Source organism: Gallus gallus, chromosome 11 (genome assembly GCF_016699485.2).
Source record: "Gallus gallus isolate bGalGal1 chromosome 11, bGalGal1.mat.broiler.GRCg7b, whole genome shotgun sequence".
NCBI classification, from domain to species: domain Eukaryota; kingdom Metazoa; phylum Chordata; class Aves; order Galliformes; family Phasianidae; genus Gallus; species Gallus gallus.
The window spans coordinates 13,810,005-13,837,508 of NC_052542.1; the positions used below are offsets into that span (position 1 = coordinate 13,810,005).

Here is a 27,504-nt window from a genome sequence, read left to right on the forward strand (position 1 = left end):
CATCTTTAGAGTACTGGTCATCTTTAGAGTCAGAGCAGACCAAAACTGTCACAGAAGTGCTACAAAAGTCACTGTGGCATGGATCCGGACTATAACTCTGAACTAAGAAAGAAGATCAAAACAGTGTCCCGTTAGTTATTTACTCTAGTCAGCTGTAGATATGGAGGTGAACAAAGGGATGAGTCTGCAGGTATACTCGAACACTCAAATTACAGTGAAGGATCGAGGGAACGAATTTCCAGAATCCAGAATTATTTATTTAAATAGGAAACTGGAACCAAAATTCTGCTCACTGGTGACTGCCCAGACCAAACTATTAGAGTCATTTCTTGTATACATAGCCTGGCCCAGCAAATGTTGTGTTATTTTCTGGAAAATGATGTGTTTTGGGCAGAGAGGATGGAAAGTATCCCTTTTCCACTACCACCCAGTCCATAATCTGGTGGTTAATAAGTGTTCCTGAAAGGTAGGAGACGAAGGTTTGGAAGCTGTCGGATTGTCACACACAGAAGCATGTAATTATGCAATGGGGGTGGCACTGCATCAGCAGCAGCATTTTACAAAAGGCTGAGCTTGGCTTAATTCCTTAGGATTTGAAAAATGGCCTGTGAGAATCTCAAAAGAAAGGAAGCACCTTGAAACAGACCTGAATCAGGTGTTCTTGAGGAAAGATTTGCTTTGTCCTTCTAATTTCTTTTCTGACTTATTTTAGCCAGGTACATGTTAAGACTGTGAATCCCCAGTGGCTTCTGCTCAGCACACTGGTGGTTTTGATCCCCATTTTGAGCCGTGTATTTATGCCAAAGTCTAAGACAAGTCTAAGGCGGCTCATAAAATGTTTTGGAGTCCACTTCTAAAAGTCTTCAGAGGCACTGCCTTTCTACAAAGTTCCAGAAGACACATCAGCTGCAAGGGGTGTTTTGAGTATCTAAGGAAGTAAAATATATGTGACTTAATCTGCCTAATTAAAATCTATTCTGTTGCAAATAAAACAAGGAATTTGCAGTGGTATAGCTTAGTAGATTTTCAGAGGATTTGTGTTTAAATGATGTTCTCTTCTAAAATTTCTGAAACTTAAGGCAAATGTATTTATTCAATTGCTTAAGCATTAAAATATATTTAGTAAAAGCTTTCATATGGGAGATAATTAAAGCACATGAAGGCAGAGTCTTCTGGCACTTGAGTATGAATGCTTTACTGCTGACATTAGACAGACCATGCATATGCCACATGTGTCTTAATCTTAGAACCAAAAAAATTTGCGTTATACTCTGCAAAGGTTGTATTTCTTCATTAGCTGCTCCCAAGGCATCAAAAGTCCCAGAGGATTTCAAAGGACATTAATTTTTATCACAACATGGAATCTTTCAGGTCTGAATGGCAGCACACAGCTGCTGTGGGCTTGATTACAGCTCTATATTTCTCTGGGCAAAACAGAGGAAAGAGTTGTCAGTGGCGAGTGAAATGTTCAAAATGCACAAACTGTTTTATTATTTAGATGATCAACTGTGGTTCCTAAAACATATTCCAAAGGGTTAGTTGTTTTCAATGGAAAATACCATGAATATGTAATAAAAGTAGTTGCTGGCCTTTCTTGTGAGTTGCAGCTTCCTTTTTTTTTTTTTTTTTTCACAATCACAAAGTGTGTGCGAAAGAAATTTGTATCTTTAGAAGTACATGTGAAAATAGCAAGTCATTGCTATCACTGCAAGATAAATGTTCCTTTAGAGCCGGCTTATGTTTATTACTAACTGCTTGTGTATGTTTGTGAATGATGCTTTGCTATAGGGATTTTGAAAAAGATGGAGTTGTCCCTATGTGAATTGCTGAAGGAAAAGAAAATTACCAGGTTCTACATATCTCCTAAGTGTCACTGATATTTAAACAAAAATATCTTTGCAAGATGTGACAGGTAGTGGAATGAGGTGCTCCTCATACTGTGCCGGAGCTTGAGAAAAGGAAGAAGAGTGCAGGATGGAAATACTGAAAGGTTGAACAGATACAGAAATTAAGTTTCACAGCCCGGTTTGGTCCCCTTTCTACCCTTACCTGCCACCAGGAACTTCAAAATCCGTATGCATTGAGACATTTGCAGAACTAGCAAAGATGCAATATTTTAACAATGGAAAATGTGGGTTTTTTGGATGGATTTTGGTGTGGAGTGCAGTCCTGAGGAGGCACTGGGGTTAGGGACGAACAGCACTAATACTTTTTCATACCAATTCCATGAGTACATGGTTTGCTGTCAGAGATAATTTAGGGTTAGATTAGAGCTGTGCAGAAGGAAATTCACAGCTCTGGATAACGGGCCCCAAAAAGGCAAAAGTGTCCTTGGTATGAACACAGTGGAAGAAAGAAAAACCCCCCACATGTTCATGAAATATAATTCTTCCTTCTTAATAAGAGGTGAAGTATATCTGTACAGGAAATGGAGGCTCTAAGCTCATGGATTGAGTTCATTGATCCTTGTTCAGAGGTTTGCTTCTTCATACCTTCAGGAAAATGACAGAGAGCATATGTATGGACTGGGCTAATCCCTGGGGTGGTATGAAGGCATCTGTCTTGCAGTTATCAGTTAGAAAGTAAGTATTAATCCCATTAATCTTGACCTTCATTTAGGATAAATAATTTGTTTTCAAAAGACAGTGGCTTACTGGTATGATAACAAAATGTATGCTAAAAAGTTTCCAATTCCTCAGATTTATAGTGTCACATATAAATTTCTCTCACGTATGAAGCAACAATGGGAATGCTTGTAGTGTATAAAAGAGCAAAGTGTAGGAGACAGATCATGTCAATACCTTAAACCTCATCCCTACTTTTCTTATTTTGTGTGTAATCTGTGAAATTCATACTACAGTAAAATGTTAAAATCCCAATTTGGATCCTTTTGTGAGGGAAAGTACCTTGGGCAGTGTAGGTTTGGCTAATGTCAGATTGATGGCAACATTGCAAATGTTTTAGATGTTAATATTAAAGGTATAAATATATATATATATTTTAATTGGGTCTAAATTTCTCCTCAGAAGTTCAAATTAAGATTTTTACAATAGTGGAAATTGCTTCTGCACCTCCACTGAATGGAAAAGTAGGGCCCTCTCCAACTTTCTCATCACCTTAGAGCTGGAAGTCTTCTTCAAAGGATGATCACTTATTAATTTCTGGAAATGTAAGATTTGTGGCTTTTTTTTTCTCCTGTATGTTTAAGAAAACTAATACAGGGAAAACCAGCACTAATGGATGTTTTCTGTTTAGATCTAAATCCACTAAGACCTTTTTTCCTTCTCCAAACTTTTACAAAATTGTGCACTCAAGATTTTATAGAGGTAATTAATAATGATTGAGAGATGGTTGACCTATATGGCAGTATGTAGATGATATTTTATGAACATACAGGAGCAGCTGCTCATAATTCCCATGTATTAGGTATGAAGAGAGAAGCAGAACAATTTCAGTCCAGTCCCATTAATCTCCTGGAAATGGGGAAGAAGTATTTGCTGATCAACAGTGTCAAATCCTGAAAGAAATCCAGTTGGAAGAATTTGAGAGAATTTTATTTGCTTATAGCTGGAGGTCATCCATCAGGGCTCTAAGTCCTGTGTTAGTAGCTTGACTTAAAATGAAGCCTGTCTGACAAGGATCCACTATTCTGACAGGTGGCAATAAAGCTATTTTTGGTATCTTTTCAGTCAGTGCTCTCAGAAAAAGGGAAGTTGGGCATGCATTAAGCATTCATTTCTAAAATTCATGTAGTTAAGCAGTGCTTTTTTGTGTGTGTTTAAGTTTTCATCAAAGTGGTAAATATTTTTGAGCGGATGTTAGATCGTACACAGTGCCAAGATCTCCTGCTGCTCTTTGACTTTTAGCAATTTCCTTGTTGCTCAGTTTCCCATTGTTGCTTCTTACAGGATTGAGAGAAATTTCTGGAGATGATTGTTTAACTCATTTTTTGTTTTGTTTTGTTTTCTGGGGAGCCATATGACGGCATTTCAGTTATCCTCTTTGTGAATATAGAGATTTCCTCACAGAAGTACTTGCATTTTCTAGCTCTGCGAGGAAGCAACCTGGGTGTTCAGAGTTATGGGATGGAAAAATGTGGTGGGCTGTGACTTTGCTTCTTTTATGGAAGAGAAGTCGCATCTCTTTGCCTTCTTTACTGGCCGTGACATAGGTCTACAGTTGCTTATGGGACTTGGGGGATATGGCAAAGCCTTTTCTGTTGAATTTCAGTGTAATTCCAAACAGTGTGAACTTTTCAAATCACTTGAGAAGTGCCCCAGATGGTGTGACATTCTGCTTCATGGGAAGATTTGAAAGTATTCCCTTTGCATAATTTCTGGTTAACTATTTCATTGCATTTGCACTGGGAGAACACCAAAGCCGTGAACTCTGTTGACATTTTGGCGGTGTTTGTTTAACCTCCTAGTGCACAGGCTACATTTGTTGAAAAATATTATTCTTACCTTTGCAAATCATCGGTAATTAATTCCCTTGGAAATACCTACCGCTGCACATAGCCAGCTTGGGAGTCTGCTGGCAGATCTTAGTTTAACATCAGGTGCTAACCAAATTGATTATTACATTTTGTAACTGATTTATAGCAGCAACTTCATTTCTGTATCTCTCTAATGTATTAACTTTTTGTATTTTAAAATAATGCAGAGCAGTTGGATTACTTTGTAGCTTCTAATGGTGAATTTAGCACAGCATGCAAGATCTGAATGAGTTGCCTGGTACTAGAGTTAGTGATGTGTCACGGGCTTGTAAAGTGCGCAAGATATTCAGTGATTTTTAACCGAGATATTCACAATTAAAAATGTCCTTACTAATTCTACATGCTTTTTAACTTTCAGTAAATTGTAGCTACAATTACCAACACAATGAGAGTTTTCTACAATTGCTGCATAGCTTGCAGTTTAAGCAGTATATTCTCCAGTCTCGGTCATGCTGTGAATGAGAAGAAACAGTGACTACATGCTATGGTGGAGCAGCTTATGTTCAACTCCCAGTACATACTTAAATTGTAATGGTAGAACACATTAGCTCACTTGGTGTGATGTAAGTCACTGACTGAAGACATTTTAAGGAGACATAGGGGTAAATTTGCAAAACACTCTGGAAGGTTTTAACTATATGGAGTTTCCAGAAAGATCAAGTAGGCGTCATGGTTAAAGGGAACAGCTTGGTAATGTCAATAGTAAGAAAATTTTCCACTGCCAATGTCATTTTTTGTTACTCTTATTTGTTTTTAATTCTACATCAAAGGCACTACTTGAAACCAAGGAGAGTTTTTTTTGTTTTGTTTTTTTTTTTCCTTGTGCTCAGGAGGAAGCCTAATGTAGATCACAGCAGTGTTTTTAATGAACTTGTGAAATCAAGGTCATAGTTCTGCTATCACTTAAAAATACTCCTGTCATAAAGCAAAGCTGTAGTGCCAGATGTGTGGTGTGAATTGTCAAGTGTCTTAAGAAATTTGTTCCTGCATAATGATACGTTCAGCAATAGCTCTGCACCACTGAGATTAGAATCTGTCATCACACAGAATCACAGAATGGACTGGATTGGAAGGGACCTCGAGGATCATGAATCTCCAACCCCCCTGCCAGGCAGGGCCACCAACCTCCCCATTTACTCGACCAGGTTGCCCAGGGCCCCATCCAACCTGGCCTTGAACACCTCCAGGGATGGGGCATCCACAATCTCTCTGGGCAGTCCATTCCAGCACCTCACCACTCTCCTGGTAAAGAACTTCCCCCTAACATCCAACCTAAATCTTCCCTCTTTCAACTTAAAACTGTTCCCTCTTGTCCTGCTGTTATCTACCCTTTCAAAGAGTTTACTCCCTTCCTGTTTATAGGCTCCCTTCAGGTACTGAAAGGCTGCAATGAGGTCACCCCACAGTCTTCTCTTCTCCAGGCTGAATAAGCCCAGCTCCCTCAGCCTGTCCTCGTAGGGGAGGTGCTCCAGTCCCCCGATCATCTTTGTGGTCCTTCTCAGCACCCTCTCCAACAGCTCTCTGTCTTTCTTGTACTGGGGGCTCCATACCTGGACACAGTATTCCAGATGAGGCCTCACAAGTGCAGAGTAGAGAGGGAGAATCACCTCCCTGTCCCTACTGGCCACCCCTCTCATGATGGAGCCCAGGATACCATTTGCTTTCTGAGCTGCAAGAGCACACTGCTGGCTCATGTTAAGTTTGTCATCCATCAGGACCCCCAGGTCCTTCTCTGCAGAGCTGCTCTCAAGGACTGCTCCTTCCAGTCTGTGTAGATGCCTGGGGTTCCTCTGGCCCAAGTGCAAAACCCTGCACTTTGCCATGTTGAACCTCATTAGGTTCACCCAGGCCCACCTTTCAAGTCTGTCAAAGTCCCTCTGAATGGCATCCCTTCCTTCCTCCGTGTTAACCGCACCACTCAGCTTGGTGTCGTCAGCAAATTTGCTGAAGGTGCACTCGATTCCATCGTCGATGTCATTGATAAAGATGTTAAAGAGCACCGGTCCCAAGACAGACACCTGGGGAACTCCGCTCGTTACCGGCCTCCACCTGGACATAGAACCATTGGTCACCACCCTCTGTCTGCGGCCTTTCAACCAATTTCTTATCCAGCAAGTGGTCCACCCATCAAATCCACATCCCTCCAATTTGGAGATAAGGATGTGGTGGGGGACCATGTCAAAGGCCTTGGTCAAGTCCAGGTAAATGACATCAGTCGCCTTCACCTCATCCACCAACGCTGTCACTCCATCATAGAAGGCCACAAGATTGGTTAAGCATGACCTTCCCCTGGTGAAGCCATGCTGGCTGTCTCGGATCACACGCTCATTCCTCATGTGATTGAGCACGTCATCCAGGAGGATCTGTTCCATGATCTTCCCAGGCACAGAGGTGAGACTCACCGGCCTTTAGTTCCCTGGGTCTTCCTTGCTCCCTTTCTTGTAAATGGGAGTGATGTAACCCTTCCTCCAGTCATCTGGGACCTCGCCTGACAGCCACGACTTCTCAAATATGATGGAAAGTGACTTGGCAACCACCTCAGCCAGCTCCTTCAGTACCCTGGGATGCACACCATCCAGTCCCAAAGACTTGTACTCATCCAGCCTCATGAGGTGGTCTCAGACTTGCTCTGCCCTTACAGTGGGGGGGGATTTACGCCCCTGGTCCCCACCTGGAGGCTTGGGGGTGCAGGGCTCGGGGACGTCATCTGTGGCTGAAATTCATAACCATGTGATGACTGTTATAAAGGTAATGTGAAATGGCTATGTAATCTCATTCCGTTCCTGGTGTGTAAATAAATGTCCAGATCACAAAATCTTAGGTGACAATTTTCAGTAATTGGACCTCTGTTAGCAGTGAGATGAGAGACACTGATAGCTTTGTAGAGATGGACCCAGACCTGAGAGGTGGTTCTTTCTGAGCTGAGATGATGCGCAACAGCAGTAGCTCCTGCTACAGCCCTTCAGGTTTCTTTTCTGTGATGTTTACTAGAGAAACCACTTTTAAAACATTAAGAACACTAACACTGATTACAAATACAGGTATTACTTTTTTAATAGCATGTTTATTTAAAACATTTCTGTGTTCATTTTTATATTTCTTTACAGATTTTTAACTACATAGGGTAGTGTAAGTATTTTTAACTTTACAGTCTCTTTAAATTTCACTACCTTTATTAAAAAAAAAAGAGCAAAATATTATTCAGAAAATGAAAAGCTCATGACTGGAGCATAATTTTATTTCTTTTACAAAACCCTATTTAATGCACTTACAGTTTAATAGTGACTACCTTTTATAGTTTTATAATTTTAGAATCCTCTTTTTAATTAATCAAGCTGAGAGATTTAGGTATAGAGCACATATTTTGCCTCCGGTAGTTAATGTGTAATTAGTATTAATGAAGGGTATTACAATTTGGATAGGTGGAATATACCGTTGGTTCATTTGTGGGTCCTTTCTGTCTAACTGTGGTCTGTTATTTCATACTACACATAACAATTATCCCATAAAGTTAAAATCTTTCCATAGAAATGTGCCACATTTGCTTTCTCAGGGAATGATGATGGTATTTTCTATACTACTGCAGTACTCACGTGCCCCAGTTCTCAAAGAGGAGGCTCATATACCAAAAACAGCATCTACGCTGAGAAAACTCATTCCTTTTCCCAGGAGATTTACAAATCTGTAAATTAATTCTTGCCAGAGCTTTTCATAAACTTTCAGAAGAGATGATGAATCATCCAAAGTTTCCCCACGTGCATTCTCAATCTTCATGAGGCTTTGTTTTCCTCTTGGCAGATGGATCTTGAACAGGCGAGATGAACTTGAGTTTAAAGCATTTTGATAAAATATGCCTCAAAGGGTTGGATATCTTTTTAAAAATACAGTCTTTTATACCCCTGCAAATCGCCTGATCACGTGGTGCTGAGTGAGATGGCAAACACACTACCTTTGTGCAAAGTGGTTTGAGCAGAAAGGGAGAACCTTGCCTTTAAAAGGACAGTCCCCCTTTATCTTCACTTCGTTTTGCAGACACAGCATGTATAGGAAGCTATTACATGTGTATCGCTGCCCAAAAGGAAAACCTGAAATTCAGCACTTCAGAAAACAAGCTCCCAAAACACAAAGATGTTTCAGCCTGCGTCTGAAGCTTTTTGTTATTTCTTTCCAAAATTGGCACAAGCACAGACATTAGGTTCTTAACTTCTTTTAAAACCAGACTACACTGGTAACTTCCAAACAGGGTCACAGTTGAAATTCAGTTTAGTAAAGACATGTAGCTTTCTGCTTTTGTCAGTGATTGATGCACAAACCTCAGCGTTTAGCTAAGGTGTGCATGATTCTGCCAGAAATGTTTTTGAAATCTGGACTATCAAAATCAGGGCTTTTTAAGGCACCCGAAGGATCCTAGATTCAGTCAGGTCTGTTTGACAACCTGTACCTTTATTTTTCATCTTTTCCACAATTCGTTTTGCAGATGTTCAGAGCAGAGGTATGTAGCCTTTTTAACCATTAAGGAGAAAATCTGATGGTGGATCTCCTCTCTTCTACCTATAGGGCTGTGAGGAGTGCTTGAGCTGAGGGCAAGCTGTGCTTCATTTGTTATCTTAGACATAGGGTTTAGGTTGCGTGGTTTATTTTGTGTTTGTCATGGGATTTCGTCCATTGCAGTGAAGATGAAATAAGCTGGAACAGACTACCCAAGCAAATGCAACAATATTGATGTTCTGGTCTTAGAGTTGCACTTTGTTCTTCACTAAATATGTTTTCCCAGAGGTGGCAGTGGCACCAAGTGCCTCAACAGTGCGCTGTGGTGGGCTCCGTGTGGAACCAGCAGTGGGCAGCCCTGCCCTCCTCACACAGCTCCACCCTGCAGAACTGAAACCTGCACCCACTGTGTGCACTTGATTCCCACAGGAACGCAACTAAGTGCATTGCACTGAGCTACCTTTCTCTAGACAGTTCTAACCCTTAATACTTTTGATTGTTCAAGGCCTCTTCACATCCTGGTCTGCAATGCTGCCATATTTGGTTCTTCGTGGTGCTTGACGGAGGACGGCCTGGAGTCCACCTTCCAGGTGAACCACCTGGGGCACTTCTATCTCGTCCAGCTGCTGGAGGACATCCTGCGCCGCTCCTCTCCTGCCAGGGTGGTGGTCGTGTCCTCAGAGTCGCACAGGTTGGTTAACCTTATGATGTGTTTTGGGTTTAGCTGATAGCTGCTATCCTTAAAGCAGAAACGGTGATGGCAGAGCTGTGTGAGTTTTTAAAAAGGAAAGGCCCCAGTCTAAAGCATTTGTTGTTTGAACAATCTCTTTAAAAACAGCATTGCCAATGTCTGTGGATGTTGCTACATTGCCATATGTAAAGCGTGTTCTAGTTTGTAGGTGTTTTTTGATCATTCTTTGTATGAATGCAGATTTTCACCGCATATCAGACCACTTATTGATTTCGCTAGGAGATGGAATAATAATTGATTAAATCTGAATGGCATGACCTATATTGATTTGTCATTCAACTACTTCAACATCTTACCAAGAAGAATGTGCAGTTATTTTAGTAGGAGAAACAATGCAATTAAAAACTACTAGATGAAATCCAATTGTATTATAATGAGAAATTAGGGAATTCAATGCAGACATTAGCTGTATAATGTAACTGGGAAATAGTATAGTTAATACATATTAGAACACTGGCCATGCCTCTTTTGGTGAAAGTTTTAATTAAAATACTAGACACTCGTATTTCCTACTGTCATGAGTAGTGCAGTTGGCAAAACAAATGTGATGAGGTTTGCCTTATTTCAGTTGTGCTGGAAGTGTTTGTTTTAATAACTGGGAAGAAGGTTTTGATATAAATTAGAGAATTAGAGAATTCCTTGTGCAAAATGGAGGCCCCAGTTCTGAATTTTAGAGTGCAAACCACTCTTCTGATTTAGTTCTGGGGCTCTAAGATTAGACCTATAATGTCTAGCTTTAAACACTGTCATTGATTTCTATTTCACTTCTGGTCATGTGTAACATCTTCAGCAAACACAAAGAAAGAATGTGTGAGCAGTGGGTTTTTTTTTTTTTTTTTTTCCCTTCCTTCATATTTCTGCAATGTTTTAGTGACCCAGCATGAAGCTTATTTTTTTAATCATGTTTCCATAAAATGCAACCCCGGGGACCTCGTAGAGAGAGACCAGCCAAGGGTCAGGCTGAAACCTTTATCACTTCCAAACACAGGGGCTTATGGTATAAATGACATACTGCAGATAGATTTACTTTTACCATTTTAAATTTATGATGGCTGAAATGAAAGAAGCAATAGAAAATGCCAGTAATAATCCTCCCCGGTGTTAAAAGACATGAAATGTCTAGTAATTAGGTGGTAACAAAATCTGGACATCCTTATCTTTGCAAATCACACCAGGTCTGTGAAAGCAAGTAGCAGAGTCCTGTTAGGAGTGAGGGAGGCTACTGCAGGGCAGGCAAGATAGCTCTAGAAATAAATCTGCCAAGTCCAATCACTTGCCAGATGTGGATGGCACAATGGGATACGTATAAATGAGCTGTTATTTAATGGGAGATTATGTTGAATTGTCAGCTGCTTGTTCCCCTTTGTAAGTTTGTGTATGATGGTATTTTTAATGACATCTTTGTTTTTCACTATATTAAGTGTTATGTATAACTAGAGCATACAGCTCTGAACATCTTTATCTGTGTTTTCAAAAACATTTTTTGAAGTGCTCATTGCTAATTTCATTAGATCAGCTGAGGTTTATAGAAGCCAGTCAAAAAATAAGCAACAGCCTATGCTTGAGTAAAATAATAAACACATCTACTTGATTTCCCCCTTATTCCAATTCATGTCATATCTTAGCACTTAAAATGATCATTGTAAATAATTCTGGTTTTGCCCCTAATCAGTTTAATGGCAAGAAGTTGATGCAAGGAGTTAGTTTAGACATTAGGTATTATTGGATAGTACTACTTTCTGACCTACTTGAGAACTCTGTGCCTTAAACTATGTTGTAAAACAGAAGTGTTGGTATCTAATTACTTCCATAAACCTTGGCTAGATCTTTTAGCTGGAGTCAAGACCCCCTGTTAGGGGAAAAATAAAGTCCCATGTTTGCGGAAAATATTATACTAGACTGCTCCAAGGCAAGATATTTATTTGCCTCTCTGGTTCCTTATTCTTTTCACTTATCTGGATTCAACACAAATGAAATCTGTTTAAATTAAGCTTTCCATACTCTAAGCACATCGTATGAAAATCAGTATAATAAGTAGGTTGACTTTCCTTCTGTCTTTATTTCTGTGTAGTTAATTTGACTATACAGACCTTATCCTACTGAATTCAATGAGATTGCCGACATAAGTAAGATTGACTCATTTGAAGGATGGGACTCAAATTATGCCCGTGTGTTTCCATTGTGAAGTATACAAAAATTATTTTATTTATAGATTATTTTTGGTGTCCTAAGTGGTTACTTGAGGAATTAATATAGGAAATTCCTCCCAGAATAGCCCTGTTAATTTCAGAGATGTCTGTTATCTAACTGAAAATTATGCAAGAGATTTTTTGTTGTTATTTTGTTTAAATTGAAGGGCCAATTCTGCAAGATACAGGACATTCTGGGTTCCTCTTGAGTTCAAGTACTGTAGTTGCTTTTCTCTAGATGTATTATAATCCTGCTCTCAAAATAGATGTGGAAATTCCAGCTGATCTCTTCATTTCTGTGTATGAGATGTGAAATTAGTAAAGATATTTTAAAACATTTTTCTAGTGTGTACTATAATTATGTTTATCCCTGTTCTCCCAAGCTGATTCTGAAAACTCAGTATTAAAAAGAGCTTGCTAAATCTGTTTTATTTTTAGTAGCTCTTCTGGGTGAAACATGAGTCTGTAACTAAATATAGTATTATTTTCTAATACTAAGATAATTCAGTAAATTGATACATCAAAATCGTAAGAATTGGAAAAAAATACTATATGAAAAATTCCTTTTCTTCATCTAAAGTCTTTAGAACATTCCCTACTTTGTTATTTAAAAAAAAAAAAAAAAAAAAAGGAAGAAACAAACAGCTGGTGTTTAATGACTCTGTCAGACCCAATTAAAAAACATCAACTAGTTACTTTGATTTGTGTTCAGCCATGCCATGGGTATACTTAAAAACATTATACTCTGCCAGAACTCATTTTGGCTTTGTTTACGTTTGTCTTTTAAACATATAAGACTATTGATGGCAAGTTACCAAGGTTATAACCCCTTTATATTCATCAATTTTTAATCTAAAAAAGAGTCTAAGAGGTAGTGAGACTCATCCATAGTTACTTGAATGCTTAAATGAAAGTGTTCAGTATATGATGAAATAATCAGGGGAACGGATGAAATGAAAGGATGCTGTTTTTCTCTGCTTCTATTTTATCCTACATTAATTCCTGCATGTTAATTGTGCTTTTGAGGAACTATGGCAAATTTTCCTTTCTGGATTAAAAAGAATGTAATTCATAAGTTCATACAATGCTTTTAAATCATTAAAGCCTTTTTTTTTTTTCCAACTTGTTTTATTTATTATTTGTGTTTGCTAATTATTCAATAATTTTACTGCTACATATATGGGGCTATTCCACGGGCCTTGAGTAATTTCCAGTAGATACTTGCAACTGCCAAATAAGCTGATATTTTATTTTGGTTCTGGCCAAGTTCTACTCGGTTATCTATGTTTTATGTTGTTCTTAATGAGAGCAAAATTAACTCAGGGGTATCTAAGGTACATTTACTGTTTTTCAGATTTACAGAAATTAAAGACTCCTCTGGAAAACTCGATTTCAGCCTGCTTTCTCCATCTAAGAAGGAGTACTGGGCTATGTTGGCCTACAATCGTTCCAAACTTTGCAATATACTGTTCTCCAATGAGCTGAACCGACGCCTTTCTCCCCATGGGGTGACGTCTAACTCAGTCCATCCTGGAAATATGATTTACTCCTCCATTCATCGTAACTGGTGGGTGTATACCCTGCTGTTTACCTTGGCTCGACCTTTCACCAAATCCATGGTAAGTGAATGACTTAACAGTATTTTACACATCTTCAATTTTCAAATCAGGGGAGTAAAGTTATAAAATTCCAGATGTAAGTATTTGCTTTGACCTTTTGCCTTTTATAACTACAACCTTGATTTTAATGACAAACATAACGTCAAGATCGTGAGTGGTCTAGTAGAGGTTACTTCAACCATTTTAGATTAAATTTGTCAATCTGCTGTAAAGGTACCACGTTAGGTGGATTGAGTGACTCCTGTGTTTGATTGTATGACTTTCACTTGCTCTGATTAAGGTATTTGTATATTTTAGGTGTGGGATAGTTCAGAGTTTTTTCTCTGCTCAGTATATGTAAAACATGAAAAACTTCTTCGGTTTTTAAGTGGAATATGCTTGACTGCATTTTTTATGTAAACAGATGTCCTAGTTAGAAAAGATACTACAGACATTATTAATGGCTGAGGGAAAGTGCTTTCAGTGGTAAAAGCACCTTCATTCATATTTAAAAATAACAACAACAATGATTTTCTTGATTCTTTTAAAGCACTAAAGGCAGTGGGGGTTTTTCCTTTGTCTTCACACTGGTCTTTGGATTGGGACAGTAATGCAATGAAAGGCTGTGCTATTCTTTCATAGACAACGTTACGGAGCTTCATTATATAAAACATTTCAGCATCTCCAGTGCTTGGAGGAGGTTACACTTATCTCTTGATCCTCTGATAGAGGATATTTTTAAGGAGTCCTTGACAAACAATGGTATTTCCAAAAAGGGAACAAGAGGAAAGGGGTCTCCCTTGAGTATTTGTAGCTAGGACTCACGGAAATTAAAAAATGAATGTCTATGCAGAAAGTATCTAGCCATGGCCATTTGGTCAGGCCCAAATAAGGTCCCTTTTACAGAGGGGGACCAACACAAGTAGTTGTTTTGTAATGTAACTTACTATCTCCTGAGCTAGTGACGGAGGCCAAATTAATTGCTTTTATTTGAAAGAGAGCAGAGCAGAGAAGCGATTGTTGCAACTTGATCTACAGCATTACCTCTAGAAGTGGAGCAGACGATCTTAAATTTTACTGGGTTAATGTAAGTGGAAAACAGAGTATTTAAAACTCTGCTTGTGTGTCCAAAAATGAACAGCTTTTTGAACAATACTGGATTTTCAGTAATGCTAATGGAGCAAAACTATAAACACCCTTTCAAGCATGGATGTACTGACAGTGAGGCAGTCAGAAGAGTCTTTGCACTTCTATCCTCAACCTGCAGCTTGCAGCCAGTATGTATCCAAAACCTATTTATGTCTGTGAGTTTGGTAAGTGAGCATTTTGGCACCTTGAGACAAGTCATAATGTCTTTCAATAGCATGTTTTGTGACCAAAGCCTTTAAAACTATGTCTCTGCTGAGTTAAGGATAGTTTATAAAACAAATTCTTTAAGTTCTACTGAGAATGGATTAATGTATGGTATTACCATCCAGTGAGAAGGATCCAGTCTGTGGAGCTTTTATGAAGTGTTAGTTTTATTTCTTCTGATGTATTTTCACAGAGGAACTTTTTGTGTTTGTTGCTTATGCAAACTTATCCTCTCGGGAACAAAATAGAACACTGGTGTTCGTTTTGAAGTCTTTACATTGATAGATTTTTTGATAGTGACTTTTTATTTATGAGTGGTATGTAGAAGGGAACACAAAATACAGTACAAAAGATACCAGCACTGAAGAACAGTGCACTCTGCTCTAAGCGTGGTTGCTTCAGTAAGTCCTTTGGTGGTGAGAAACAGTAGGACAAGGGGCAGCAGGCTGAAACTGGAACACGGGAGATTCCATACTAACACAAGGAAGAACTTCTTTACTGTCAGAGTGACAGAGCATTGGAAAAGGCTGCCCAGAGAGGAGTCCCTTTCTCTGGAGATAATTAAGACCCACCTGACGGCCTACGTGTGTGACTTGCTGTAGGGAACCTGCTTTAGCAGGGGGGTTGGACTTAATGACCTCTAGAGGTCTCATCCAACCCCTAGAGTTCTGTGATTCAGTGTTTGTACATAATTCACGGACCATTTGAGTGTTGTGACAGCAGACATGGGTGAGGGTAAGCATCGGTCTTGTAAGTCATTGTGCTATTAATTTCTATATATTAATTTATGCCACTAATTTTATTTCTGACTTTGCTGAAGATCTGTCTGTGGGCTTCCTCTCAGTGATTGTGAGGCATCTCACCCCGTAGTTTAGGTGAGCTTTGTGGTCAGAATAGTTATCTTGGAGCTTGAAGCTGTAATCCTGAGGTTATGAACAGTACATTCATGTGATTTGCAAGGATGTCTGCATTGCACAGTGCAGAATGATGCAGCAACATTTAAAGAAGTTACTACTGAGCTGACTCCAAACCAGAGACTGGGAGGTCCATATCTGTGTGAAAAGAGGTAAGGTTTTATCAGCTCAGGAAGGTGCCCCTTGCTCATATGTCTGTGCCAGTTTTCAGCTCTGAGGTGGTCACTTTACTGCATTATTGCGGCATTTGGGGAGCCTATCCCTGCTGGAGCCAGTGTGAAGTTCTTGTGAACTATACAGGCTCCTGGACTTTGTGCAGATACATTCACACACACACATATATGCAAATGTATGTACATACACACTAGTGCATGCTGACTGGAGTTGCACATAGCAGATTTTAACTGTGGTGTTTTACAACTATTTTTGTAGTAAAAGTTGTTAATAAAAAATAATTAGATCTTTAATTCGTATTTCACAGAGATGGATTTACTACATTTTGTGAGAGTGATGGGTAGTTAGATTAATGCACATAGTTACAACTGTTTTGGAAATGAAATTACATGCAGGAGAAAATTAGAAAATACATTTGATTCCCTATGAGTTTGTTCAGCATATATAATTCTTATGTTCTGCTCTGGCTCTAAGTTACTACGGAGAGCATTAGACTTTGTGCCTGTGACTTAATTTTCATTATTTTCGATGGCTCTTATAAAATTTTCGGTGTGAAGTTTCTCTACTACAAATCATAACAGTTCAGTAATTGTTTTATTTCCAAGAATGATCAAGTATACTATATGTATCTGAAAACATTTTTTAAATTGTAGTTGTTCCCTCCTTAAATGTTGAATAGCTCCACCTTGGTTTCCAGGATGTCATATTTTCCTCAGAAATGCATGTTTTTACATAGTATGAATGTCCATTATTGGGAGAGGTCATGCAGCCTCTGACACATGGCTCTTGGGATACTCAGTATGGCAGAATCTAACTTAGGAAATGCTGCTGGTATGCTAGCTGTTCAGCTTTAGCTGATGCCCTGATGCACTGAGAAGTATTCTAGTATCAAACTTTTTTATCTGTTTGCTGTTATTTGGTGCAACTGTGGTGACTCAATTTCAATAATTAGGACACTTTACAAAGTCAGGTAATCTTAAGCTCCCACTTAAGGAATAGTGTTGCAGACCGTCCTTCTTACACCCTGGACTTCCTAAAAGGAGCAAACCTACTTAGATAGCAGCCCATGATCAGTAATGCGTAGTGTCCCTCAGGGGTCAGTACTGAGACCAATGCTCTTTAATGTCTTCATCAGTGACATTGACAGTGGGATTGAGTGCACCCTCAGCATGTTTGTGGATGACGCCAAGCTGTGTGGTGTGGTCAACATGTCTGAGGGATGGGTTGCCATCCAAAGGGACCTAGACAGACTGGAGCGGCAAACCTTACGAAGTTCAACAAATCCAAGTGCAAGGTCTTCCACCTGGATTGTGGGAACTCCCTCTGTCAGTACACTCTGATAGAGTATGAGGCTTTTAGGTATATAATTTTAGTTGGTTCTGTTAGTGATTCATATCTTACTGAAAGAAATGCAACTTCATATTTCTAAAACAGTTTGAATGCTTGTAGCTTAAAAATTGTAGTTTGTTTATGCTACTTACAAATAACTTTTCTGTTGAATCACAGAATGCTGTCTGGGAGCTTTGGAAACATAATACAATATTTATATTACTGATGGATATAGGTGTAAAGGAAGTATTGATATTAAGTAGAACGCTGGAAACTGAAAGACTCTTCATCCTTCCTTCTCCCCCCCACCCTCCCTCCCCTCGCTTTCAAGATCTAAAATACACAGGGATTTGTTAGAACTGGAGAACAAGTATTTTTGTAGAAAGCAATAATTGTAAATAAATTGCTGTTTTATTACTATAGCAACTGCAGCTCTACTAATGTTGAAAGGATCTGTCTTTTACTTACCTCTTTATAGTTACTCGGTAAATTAGAGAAGCTTACAATATAATTAAATGTAAATTGAAACAAGTGCCCACTGTAAATAACAAATTGGAAGAGAAACTCTGAGAGGAACATACTCACAGGCCATGCGGATGCTCCGTTGGTTTGACCTAATTTAGATTTTGTTTTCTTATGTGTTTTTTTCCTTCTTTTTTTCCTCTCTCCACAACCTCTCTTTCCTTTTCTCCCCTTTTTCTTTCTCTTCTATTCTAGAACTAAGTAGCTTCATTTGTTTTAAATTAATGCTAGTCAGAGTCCATCTGATGTTTTTTTTTTTACTAGTTACATAGAAGAATAAAATTAAATAAATTTATCAGCTTTCAACTTAAGCTCAATGTTATCTAATGTCACCTGCAGATGATTTTCGGAGTGTACAATAGCATGTAAAATAAGCAGATTGTCATTATCACACACGTGTGATAGTCTTATGTAGAACAAAATATTTTTGTTGGCAGGTAACAGAGCAGAAAGAGTATCATGTGCTGGAGTAGCAAGAGCTTAACAGATGTTTCAGTGAACTAAATTTTCAAATCCTTTTACATTAAGAAATGGCTGGTGTTTGTAGAAGTGCTGAGACTCTTGGGTTACATTTCCTGTTGCAGTGCAAAGCCAGCCGTTCTACTAGAGTTTTAGCAGATGTGGTACGTTCTTTTAATGGTTGGGAATAAAACATTGGTCCTGTTGCTGAGAGATAAATTACAACTAGAAGAGCTCAACCTGTCACCCATAACCTTTCAGCTAGCCACAGTAAGACCATTCTGCTCTTAATTTTTCAGTGTGTAAGAGGCTGATACTTGATCTATACTTTGATTTCCATCTCCTCTCCCATGGACTGTAGCTTTTCAGAGTTAGAGTTTCTATTTAAAATATTTGATATTGAGAATTATAAGGAATACTATTAAGGGTCCCAAATTCCTCTGCATGTCTTAGTCGATGTAAAATAATGAGTTCTGGATGCTTGGTACTATCCCAGGAGTGTTTTAGGCAATTGGCATGTATTTCAATGCTAATGTGGGCAGGAGGAAACCCCCTGTGCCTACAGCTGCTTCAGTGGTTCTATTTCTGCCATGTGTTGGAAGTGCCTAAACTTAAATTTCTTGTGATGATTTCCACTCACACCTAACATCAACTTAGAAATGCAATACTGGCAAGAAATGAGTCATCACAAACAGAGATGTCTTGCTTCTTCTTAATGGTCACTCACATCTGTTTGCTTTGATAGAAGCCCAAAAAAAGCCTTCACTTTTCTTTCTCCTCCATTCTTCCCTGAAGAAGCTGAAATAACCCTTAGGTTTTCCCTCTTTAAGTAAGCATTTTTGCTGTCTAAAGATCTGTGTGGGCTTTGTTGAATTGATCTTGGCTTCTGTTACTGAATTCACAGTTCAGGCCAAATTCTGCCCTCAGCTGTCCATGTGCAACTTCAGAAGCAGACTTGGGCAGGATGGGTATATGTGTGTTTCAGAGTAGAATTTGGTAAATGTTTCCTTTGTAGGACTTTCCTGAAAATTCATTGGGATTTCTTGAAAAGCAACAGGCAGTTCATTCTGAGAAGACCCTCACAGTTTATATTTGATCTAAATGGCGGTTTCTTTTCTCAAATGGAAGTTTGGGCAAAAGGTGAAGGAGGAGGAGTGAAGGGGACTAGCTCTCTACTGAATATTAGCATCTGTTGTGGAATGTTATTTATTTTGAAAACATTAGAAATCACATATGGAATTCTCCTGGTTTCATGTATTGATGTCTAGAGTGTAAATTCTAACTGATGCTAAGAAACAGCTCTCTTTTTTTAACACCCAGCTTTGCGTTAGCTCTGCTAAAATGGAGGGACAGTTACTTTGCCAAACCTTGACAGCATATGCCTCTTTGCAGAACGTTGTCAATATATAAAATTGGCTGGATTTGGTAAAAGGAAAGAAGGCAAGTGTGGAAGAATAATTTGACTGATTGTAATAGGGTGGTAAGGTAATACCCCAAAGCCGTTAATCATTTTGGAAGGACAGTAAAAAATTCTTCCGTGCGTTTAGAATTTGTATCCTATCTAGTAATAAAATATCATATAAACTAGCTTATTATCAAGCCTACGTATTTTAACTTCCTGCTAAAATAAGTGTAGCATGAAATATGAGGGTAAATTAAATTAGTCCCCTATAACCATCACCACAGGAATGGAAAGTCATTATGAAAGCCTATCCTCAGGCCAAACAGACCAGCTCAGGGTCTCTGTGTGCAGAGCAGCGCTCAGAGAGAGTGGTGGCCGAGGAATTTGCTATGTCCTGCACACCCTCAAAGCTCTTTGTGGAGCAGCTCTGTTACGTCCCTGAGTTTTGTGGGGGAAGTAAGGAATTTCTTCCTCTCTCCCCAGATCCTTGCAGAATTTCAGAATGTCCTGCCAAGTGTGTGGGCTGTAAGGCAAGCATACGTTTGGTCCATAACGTTTTATATTACAAGTAATTAAATTAGAATTTGAAATTAAAAAGCATATTTTCCTATTTTCAGTCTGAAAAAACTTTCTTGAATTAGAAAGCTATATATACACCTTGTGGAATGTCCGCATGCAGGTTTGTGTTGCCCACAAATGCTAATCTGTGCAACCTCACATCCAACCCCAGTCTGCTCTCTGGCTTGAAATTTGGAAGACTGGCCTCATAGGTAGTCAGAAACATAGAACAGAACCTCTCTTTCTGAAATCTGTAGAAAGACAATCTCACATTCAGTTAGTTATTTTCATTTATTGATTCAGATTGTTGCACTATCTAGAAACAAACTTCCTTTCTGAAAATGGAGGGTGTCAAATTTGTTTGTGTAACCTACTTTTCAAACAAAGTTTTAAGTTCTTAACAAAAGATCCTTAAAATTCTTTTTATTTTCCTGCTTTGGTATGATTTGTCCATAATTACTTATATGAAAGTCCCAGACTTTTCTTCACTGTAAATTTTCGGCTATGTTGTTTTGTAATGCACCAAAGAAGATTTCAAGTTCCTATTTTTCCTTACTCCTTCTTTTACTCACCATAACTTGTAGAGCACACTGCAGCTGAGGTGCCATGCTGTTTCTGAGCTGTTATCCAGCATTGGTCTACTCAGAGTATATTTGAGAAACCACAGGGAAGAAAATTTCAGTTCTGTGTGAGCATTGAGGTGCTTGGGTGACAGGAAAGATGTTGCAGTTTGACAGAAGCAGCTGAATAGGACATTTAGTCATACTTTCCTCCCTTTAGTTTTGTATGTCATTGCTATAGAAGCTATTAAAATTTTGACTTATCCTTGGAGTGGTGTTCTTGAGAACCCTTGCTGCACTCCCAAGCCCTTCGGTTGCAGTCTGTGCAGTTACTGAAGATGAAGAGGCTCAGTCCTGCTTCTTACCCCACGGTTTCTCATTTGTGTGCCTTAGCAAGGTCACTTAGACAGTTTGTTGTAAATAACACTGGAGGATACAGACCTATTTAGTTACTAGCTAGCACATAAATCACAGGATTATTCATTTTCTTTAATAACAGGAGAATAATAGAGATAAAATTTTTATGAATGAGGTATCTCTTATTAAAAGCAGAGTCAGTGCAATGCGGTTCATTTGTAATGATCAAATGATCTTTTGCAGATAGTCTAAAAAGTTCATAGTCTCAAATATTCTCAGCAATAAAACTTGGGCTTTTACCTGGCAACGATTTGGTAATCACTTTTTATTAAAAAAAAAAAAAAAAAAAAAAAGTGGACTTTGAAAACTTATCTAAATTTATTATTTCTAACTTTTTGGATAGACCCATAGTTGTGTATTTTCATGACTATTATCCTGTTCCTTTTCTCTATCTTAGTAAGTAGTTTTATCTCAACCTATGAGTTCTACTTCAAGTTTTTTTGATTCTCTTCCCCATCCAACTGGGAAGGGGGGTGTGAGCGAACAACTGTGAGGTCTTAGCCTCGAGCCGGGTTGAACCACTACGTTCACCTGTTAAAATTGCAGTGCTGTGAATGACATGACATGTAAAAGGAAAAAAAAATAAATTAATATGATTTAAGATAAAAAAAAAAAATGGCAAACTGTGTTCTATCTGAAACTGTTACCATCTACCATACTGTAGAAGGAGAATGCCTTACTGATGGACTATTATGAACTGATGGCTTGAATCAGTAGTTGCGCTTCATTAGTGTGCTTTTCAATTGCTCAATTTTCATATGCTAAATCAGGTTTCGTACTGAAGTTTGTTCCAAAAAATTTTCACTAGTGTTTTGTTGTTGTTGTATAAATCTAGTATAAATCTTCAGTTTGTTGCTGAAATGAGGAATCACATTCAAACTCCTCCTCCAGCTTTGAACTGGGGGCTGCCTTATCCAAATCTTGCCTTCTTACACAACTAGGCAACAGCCATCTTTTATTTCCCCCGATACTGAAACTTCTAGATAGCTCCTAAAAAAGAAAAAAGAAAAAGAAAAAAAAAAAAAAGGAAAAAAAAAGCAAAACTGCTGATCTATGCATCTACTATTTAGAAAAACAAAGTTTTTGAGCAAAGATTAACTTTTGTCTCTTTGAATGCTAAAAGTTAGACTCATATGCCTCAATTTGAGATGGTAAATGATACGTAAGACTCATTAAATTACATAACTGTGCACTGTTAGTCTGTATCGTTTTGAAAGTGTAGCTCTCAGAGCAATATAAATCTGTGGATTCTAGAACATGGTTTATCTTTCCTTACATTTGTTGAAGTTATTTATGAATGGACAGATGTTCAGGAAACCTCAAGCTTTTATTGGCTGTATTTAGAATAGATGAAATACGAAGTTGTTTTTAAAAAAAATACGACATAGATCTTATTTTACAGAGCTATCATTTAAATAATATGCTTTAATTGGAGGATGCAGTGCTTAGTGACATTACCATTTCTATAGAACTCCTTAGATATCTGAGATACTTTACCATAACACGGTCTTTTCATGTCTCTCTATTTCACCTTTGAAGAGGTGCCATACCGCTTTAAACAGTTCACCAATCACTTTTGTATGATGGTTTCTCTTTAATCATTTGCATTCAGAGAAAGTCAAATATTCCTTAGGAAGCCAAAGTAATCTAACAGAATGTATAGTGTTTGTGCAGCTGGATATCTTATTTATTTGAATTTCCCAGGGAAGTCTCTTCTGACTTTAGAAAAAAAGATGGAAGAGTAAACACTAAGAGTGTCCAAGTAATCCGAGCTAGAAAGTTCCGTGTTTTAGAGCAAAGTCATTAAAAAAGTATATTTTCAAGGTCCAAAAATAATACAGTATATCAAACACAGTGTACTACATGATGTTTTTTCAGTATTTTCTCACTATTTTTACATATATATGTGTATGTATGTAGGTAGGCATCTATATAAATGAGAAATACATGGGTTTTTAATATGTTTAATATTCCTGAATCAGTGACTACAGAGTCTGTTTTCCTGAAAAATTGATTCATCTATTTGTTTTTTTGTTTCTGTGTGATGTGTCATTCATCATCATGTTGGCATGTCCTGGACATAATAGCTGCATAAGTGAATTAACATTCCTGAAAACTTCCTGGCAAGAAAACTACTGAAAATGTACAAATGTATGTGTGAGTCTATAAAATTGGTCCATCAAGACTTCTGGGAGGCTTCTTACTGTGAAACAAGTAGCGTTTCTTATTGGTATCAGTTTTTTCTTCAAGAGTTTATTTCAGTATGTTTGTGTTTGGATATATGTAATATATATATATATTTTCCTGATGTAGATGTCAGGGGAAGCATGCAGCTTTTTTGTGTGTGTTACGAATATGAGTGTAATAATTTTCTAAAGGCAAGACTTAAAAAGCAGGATGTTCCTTGGCCAGCTTGGAGCATTGGCGACATTCCGACATGGAGGGAAATGGTCTGTGGTTGTTGAGGCTGTCGTAGGAAGAGTGTTTTTAGTTTTTCCACTGGATATTCACTAGTGTTTTGTAGTTCTTCATCTTTCACTGTATATCCATTCCCTGAGATTTACTGAAGAAGATAGGTGGTTAAATCCTGTTCAAATCCTGAATGTGTTTCTACTGTAGTTCAAATGTTTTTTACTTTTTCCTAGGTAAAAAAGCATGTTATGCGTTTGTAGAGAGAAGTGAACATCATACTTAGTTCAGTGTAGATATGTACTGCAAATGATCCAATGCACATAGGTTTAGCTATAATCTGTATGAGGATTTGTAATTTGAGAGTTTTAGAATTCACTTAGCTGTTCAAGTTTCCTTACAGTATTGCAGCATTTATATTTTCCAGTCTCTCTATTTTGCTGTCTCTAGTTGTTAGAATAGTAGCATCAATATTTTTTTTTAGTAAGGAGGATGACAGTAAATATAAACATCATAGTCAAATTCCATCCATTATTTTAGTGACAAAATATTTTAGCAATTACTAAATATCACTGTGGATATAACACAATCTTCTGTGCTTGCCAAAAAAATCTATAGAAGGTATTTAAGGATTTTATTAATTTCAGAAGCGTCACATTGAAATGAGATAAATATAGCAATATTGGATGATGAATCTTATATAAAAGTATACTCATTTTTTGAGATATAGAGATAATTATTTATCTTGGAAAACAAGATCTACTTGTCCTGAGTATGCAGAGCTGATGTGACAGTGCTGCAGGGCCCATCTTTTATAGCAGCACTAGGGCTGACATGTCTAAAAAGACTTCTCATAAATGTTCTGCCTCTGAGGATGGTACTTTAATCCATATGAAATGGATATTGCTCTTAATTCAGAAGAATTTCAATCCAGGCATAAAAGTTGCACCTTACTATTAGCTTGTTCATGTCGGACCCCACCACTGTTTTTCTCTTACATTTCTAATAGATGACTGCCCATACAAATGGCTGGTGTGGTACTTAACTGGTCATGAAAGTATTTACTCTTGTGTTGGGTACCAAACTTTACATAGAAGGAACACATTTGAAAATCCTTCTACTGAAATAGTACACCATTGGAATTTTCTGTCTGAATGCTATAACTGCCATTAAGGAAGGTTACCGTTGAAGAACATTGCAAGATTACAAGCTAAAGCTCACTAGTACTTAGTAATGTTAGGATTAGTTTTTTTCACTTTGATTCAATACTCTCGAACGTGTGTGATTTTTGTTGTTGTTGTTGTTGTTTTTTTAAGGGTTACCTTGTCTGCCACTGTAATCTATTAATGAATGTAATTAGTTTTTTCTTCATTTTGCTAGAAAATTGGGAAGAGTCTTTCTTTATACTGAACAGCACTACAATTACAGTGTTGTCCTGAAATGTCAAACTTGCTTTATGATGAATACTACCAGTACAAGAAAACTCATTTAGCACTTCAAATAAAACAACTGTCTTGGCAGGTTTTTATGATAATGACTTTGTACCAGTGTCATTTAGAATCTGATCGTCTCCTTATGTCAAATAGTTCATCTCATCTGCTCACCTGATACAGTGTTGATCTAACAGTGTTAATTAAAGGAGCAGAGGGAAGATCTGCAAAGGATTACTGGGCATCCTGTGCCTTCTAAGAAAGGAATTTGTCCACTGAAGTCATATATCATGTAAACTGAAAGTGAGCTAACTTGTTCTGCCAAGAAGAAAGATTAGTTTGAGTTGCGTGATTTTAGAGTTACACCGATGCCATTTTCTGAGCTCATATGTAAAAAGTGAGTATCGTTCCCAGCTCTTGCACTGAAGGTAGTGGTTTTGTATTTGTAAGAACAATGTATGGCTTGAGCTCATTCCTTTGATGAGAAATATATGTGATTTTCTAACCTTTAAGGGAATAATAGCAGAAAATATCAACAAAGCTGACAGTTCCACTTGTGATGTAGTATTTTTTTTGTCTCCTTTTGGCTTTATTGCCAAGGAAATATTTAAATATAAAATGTCATTTTATCAAACATCTAACCTTATTTTTCGCTTCTAGATGAAATTCATCAGTATTGCATCACATGTATGTTTATTCAATTGACAATAATGTGGTATTTTAAATGACCTTTGTTGAACGCTAATTATGCTCTTTACAACACAGACTTTGCTTGTCTTGTAAAATCAAAAACTGTTCAAGTACACCGAAGGTTTGCAAAGCTGGACACAGTGGAATGCTTTTTCTGTTGTTAGGATGAAACAGAAAGCCCTCAGAAAGCATTGTCATTCTCGGTAGTAAGGATTTCCTATAAATGCTGGAATAATAATTTTTTAAAAGTTAGGAAAAATATTTTACCATAACAATTTCTACAGAAGGAGCAAAATTTGAAGGCGATTGCTTTACTTTTTTTTTTTTTTTAATATGAGTCTTCCTCATTGTGTGGAGTTCAAAAGCTCATGGTTTGCAAAATTAAAAAATATACTTTCTGTTTGAGATAAATATAATCATTTAAGTGACTTAAGTGAAGAAATTGCTGTTTCCTCCTGGTAATGATGTCCATTTTTTTCCTGTGAATTAATATTGCTGGGATTTTTTTTTTTCAGTAGAAAAAAAATGTTTTGAAATATTTGCAGAAAAATATTGTCCTTTTTTTCTCCAACGTATTTTCTTCATTATGTGAATAGCTGGAGAAATGATTTTCAAATTACAAAGGGCAAATTGTTGGATTTCAGGCTCAGTGTAGTCATCTTTAGCCTCACAGGTAGCTATTTCCAAAATTTCCAAGTGTGGTCATAACTCCATTGGTGCAGGCTGTTTTCGGTTTTCAAAGCAGCAGATCTTGATGGCTGCCAATTAAGTATGTTTACATATGTACTTCTGTTCCCCCCATAACAACACGTGGAGCACATGGCATGACTTATATTGACATGTATTCACTGTTGTTCAATTCTTCCTTTTATCCATGCACTTTTGAGTTATGAATTATATCAATCCTTAAATCTTTGTTTGTTTAGGGATGGTTCTTTTTTCCTCTTGACACTCCACATATGCGCTAGGAAGTGCTGGTAGTTTCAGCTGCATTTAAGGAAATATTGTTGCAAGGCTTTTATGTGCTGTACTTCAATCAGCTAGTGCCAGCAGTATCCCAATAGAAAGACCCTCAACAGACCATTTTCAGCATTTTGCTGCAATTAAACTCCTCTGGTTTTAGCCCTCAGGCAATTTAGTACCTTTTTACATATGCACATTATGAACTTTTGACCAGGGCCTGGTAGTCATATATTAGATAGAAGCTTTTGAAAGCAGCCTTAACAAGTTCCTCAGAGTATTACACTCGGAGTCAGTTGTGGAAAAGGTAATTTAACCAACTTGCAGTGAGGCCATTCAGAATCTTACTGATGATCCTAAATATGTCTCTTTTTTTTCCTTGTTTCCTCTGGAAGCTGGTAGCAAGAGCTCTCAAAGAATGTGATTGATCTTTTATTCAGTAGCTAACGAGGGCTGTGATTCTATTAGTGCTCTACAAGGCAGGGGAACAGTGATTTAATGAAGTGTCTAGTGAGCTGGTCATAGATTTATCCTGTTGTCTCTAATTTGCAGCGCCGTTGTGAGTGTAAAAGAAACTGCGCTCACACTGCCATTAGGCAGGTATTTCCTCAGTAAATTGTTGTAAGGTCAGGTGTAGTTATCTTAGGAAAGGCAATGCCTTACCTCCTCAATGTCTCAGGATGACAGCCGCTGTGCTGAGCACTCGCTGGAGCGGAAACAAGAAGATCAGAGGTCCGTCTCCAAGTCCCCCTCAGCTGATGCAGGAGCAGATGAACTGCCAAGTAGGACTAATAGAGTCATAATTG

The 27,504-nt window shown here is 37.9% G+C and overlaps 1 protein-coding gene across 3 annotated transcripts in view; it reads left to right on the forward strand.

Annotated features, from left to right (window-relative positions):
* The window catches only part of WWOX (WW domain containing oxidoreductase), a 472,878-nt gene that overhangs the window by 107,148 nt on the left and 338,226 nt on the right, over positions 1–27,504 (forward strand). For all 3 annotated transcript variants that reach the window (NM_001030574.3, XM_046899484.1, XM_046899485.1), the window contains exons 7-8: positions 9,489–9,674; positions 13,278–13,542. In NM_001030574.3, the coding sequence (NP_001025745.2) occupies positions 9,489–9,674; positions 13,278–13,542 (451 nt within the window). The remainder of the gene's footprint in view (positions 1–9,488; positions 9,675–13,277; positions 13,543–27,504) is intronic.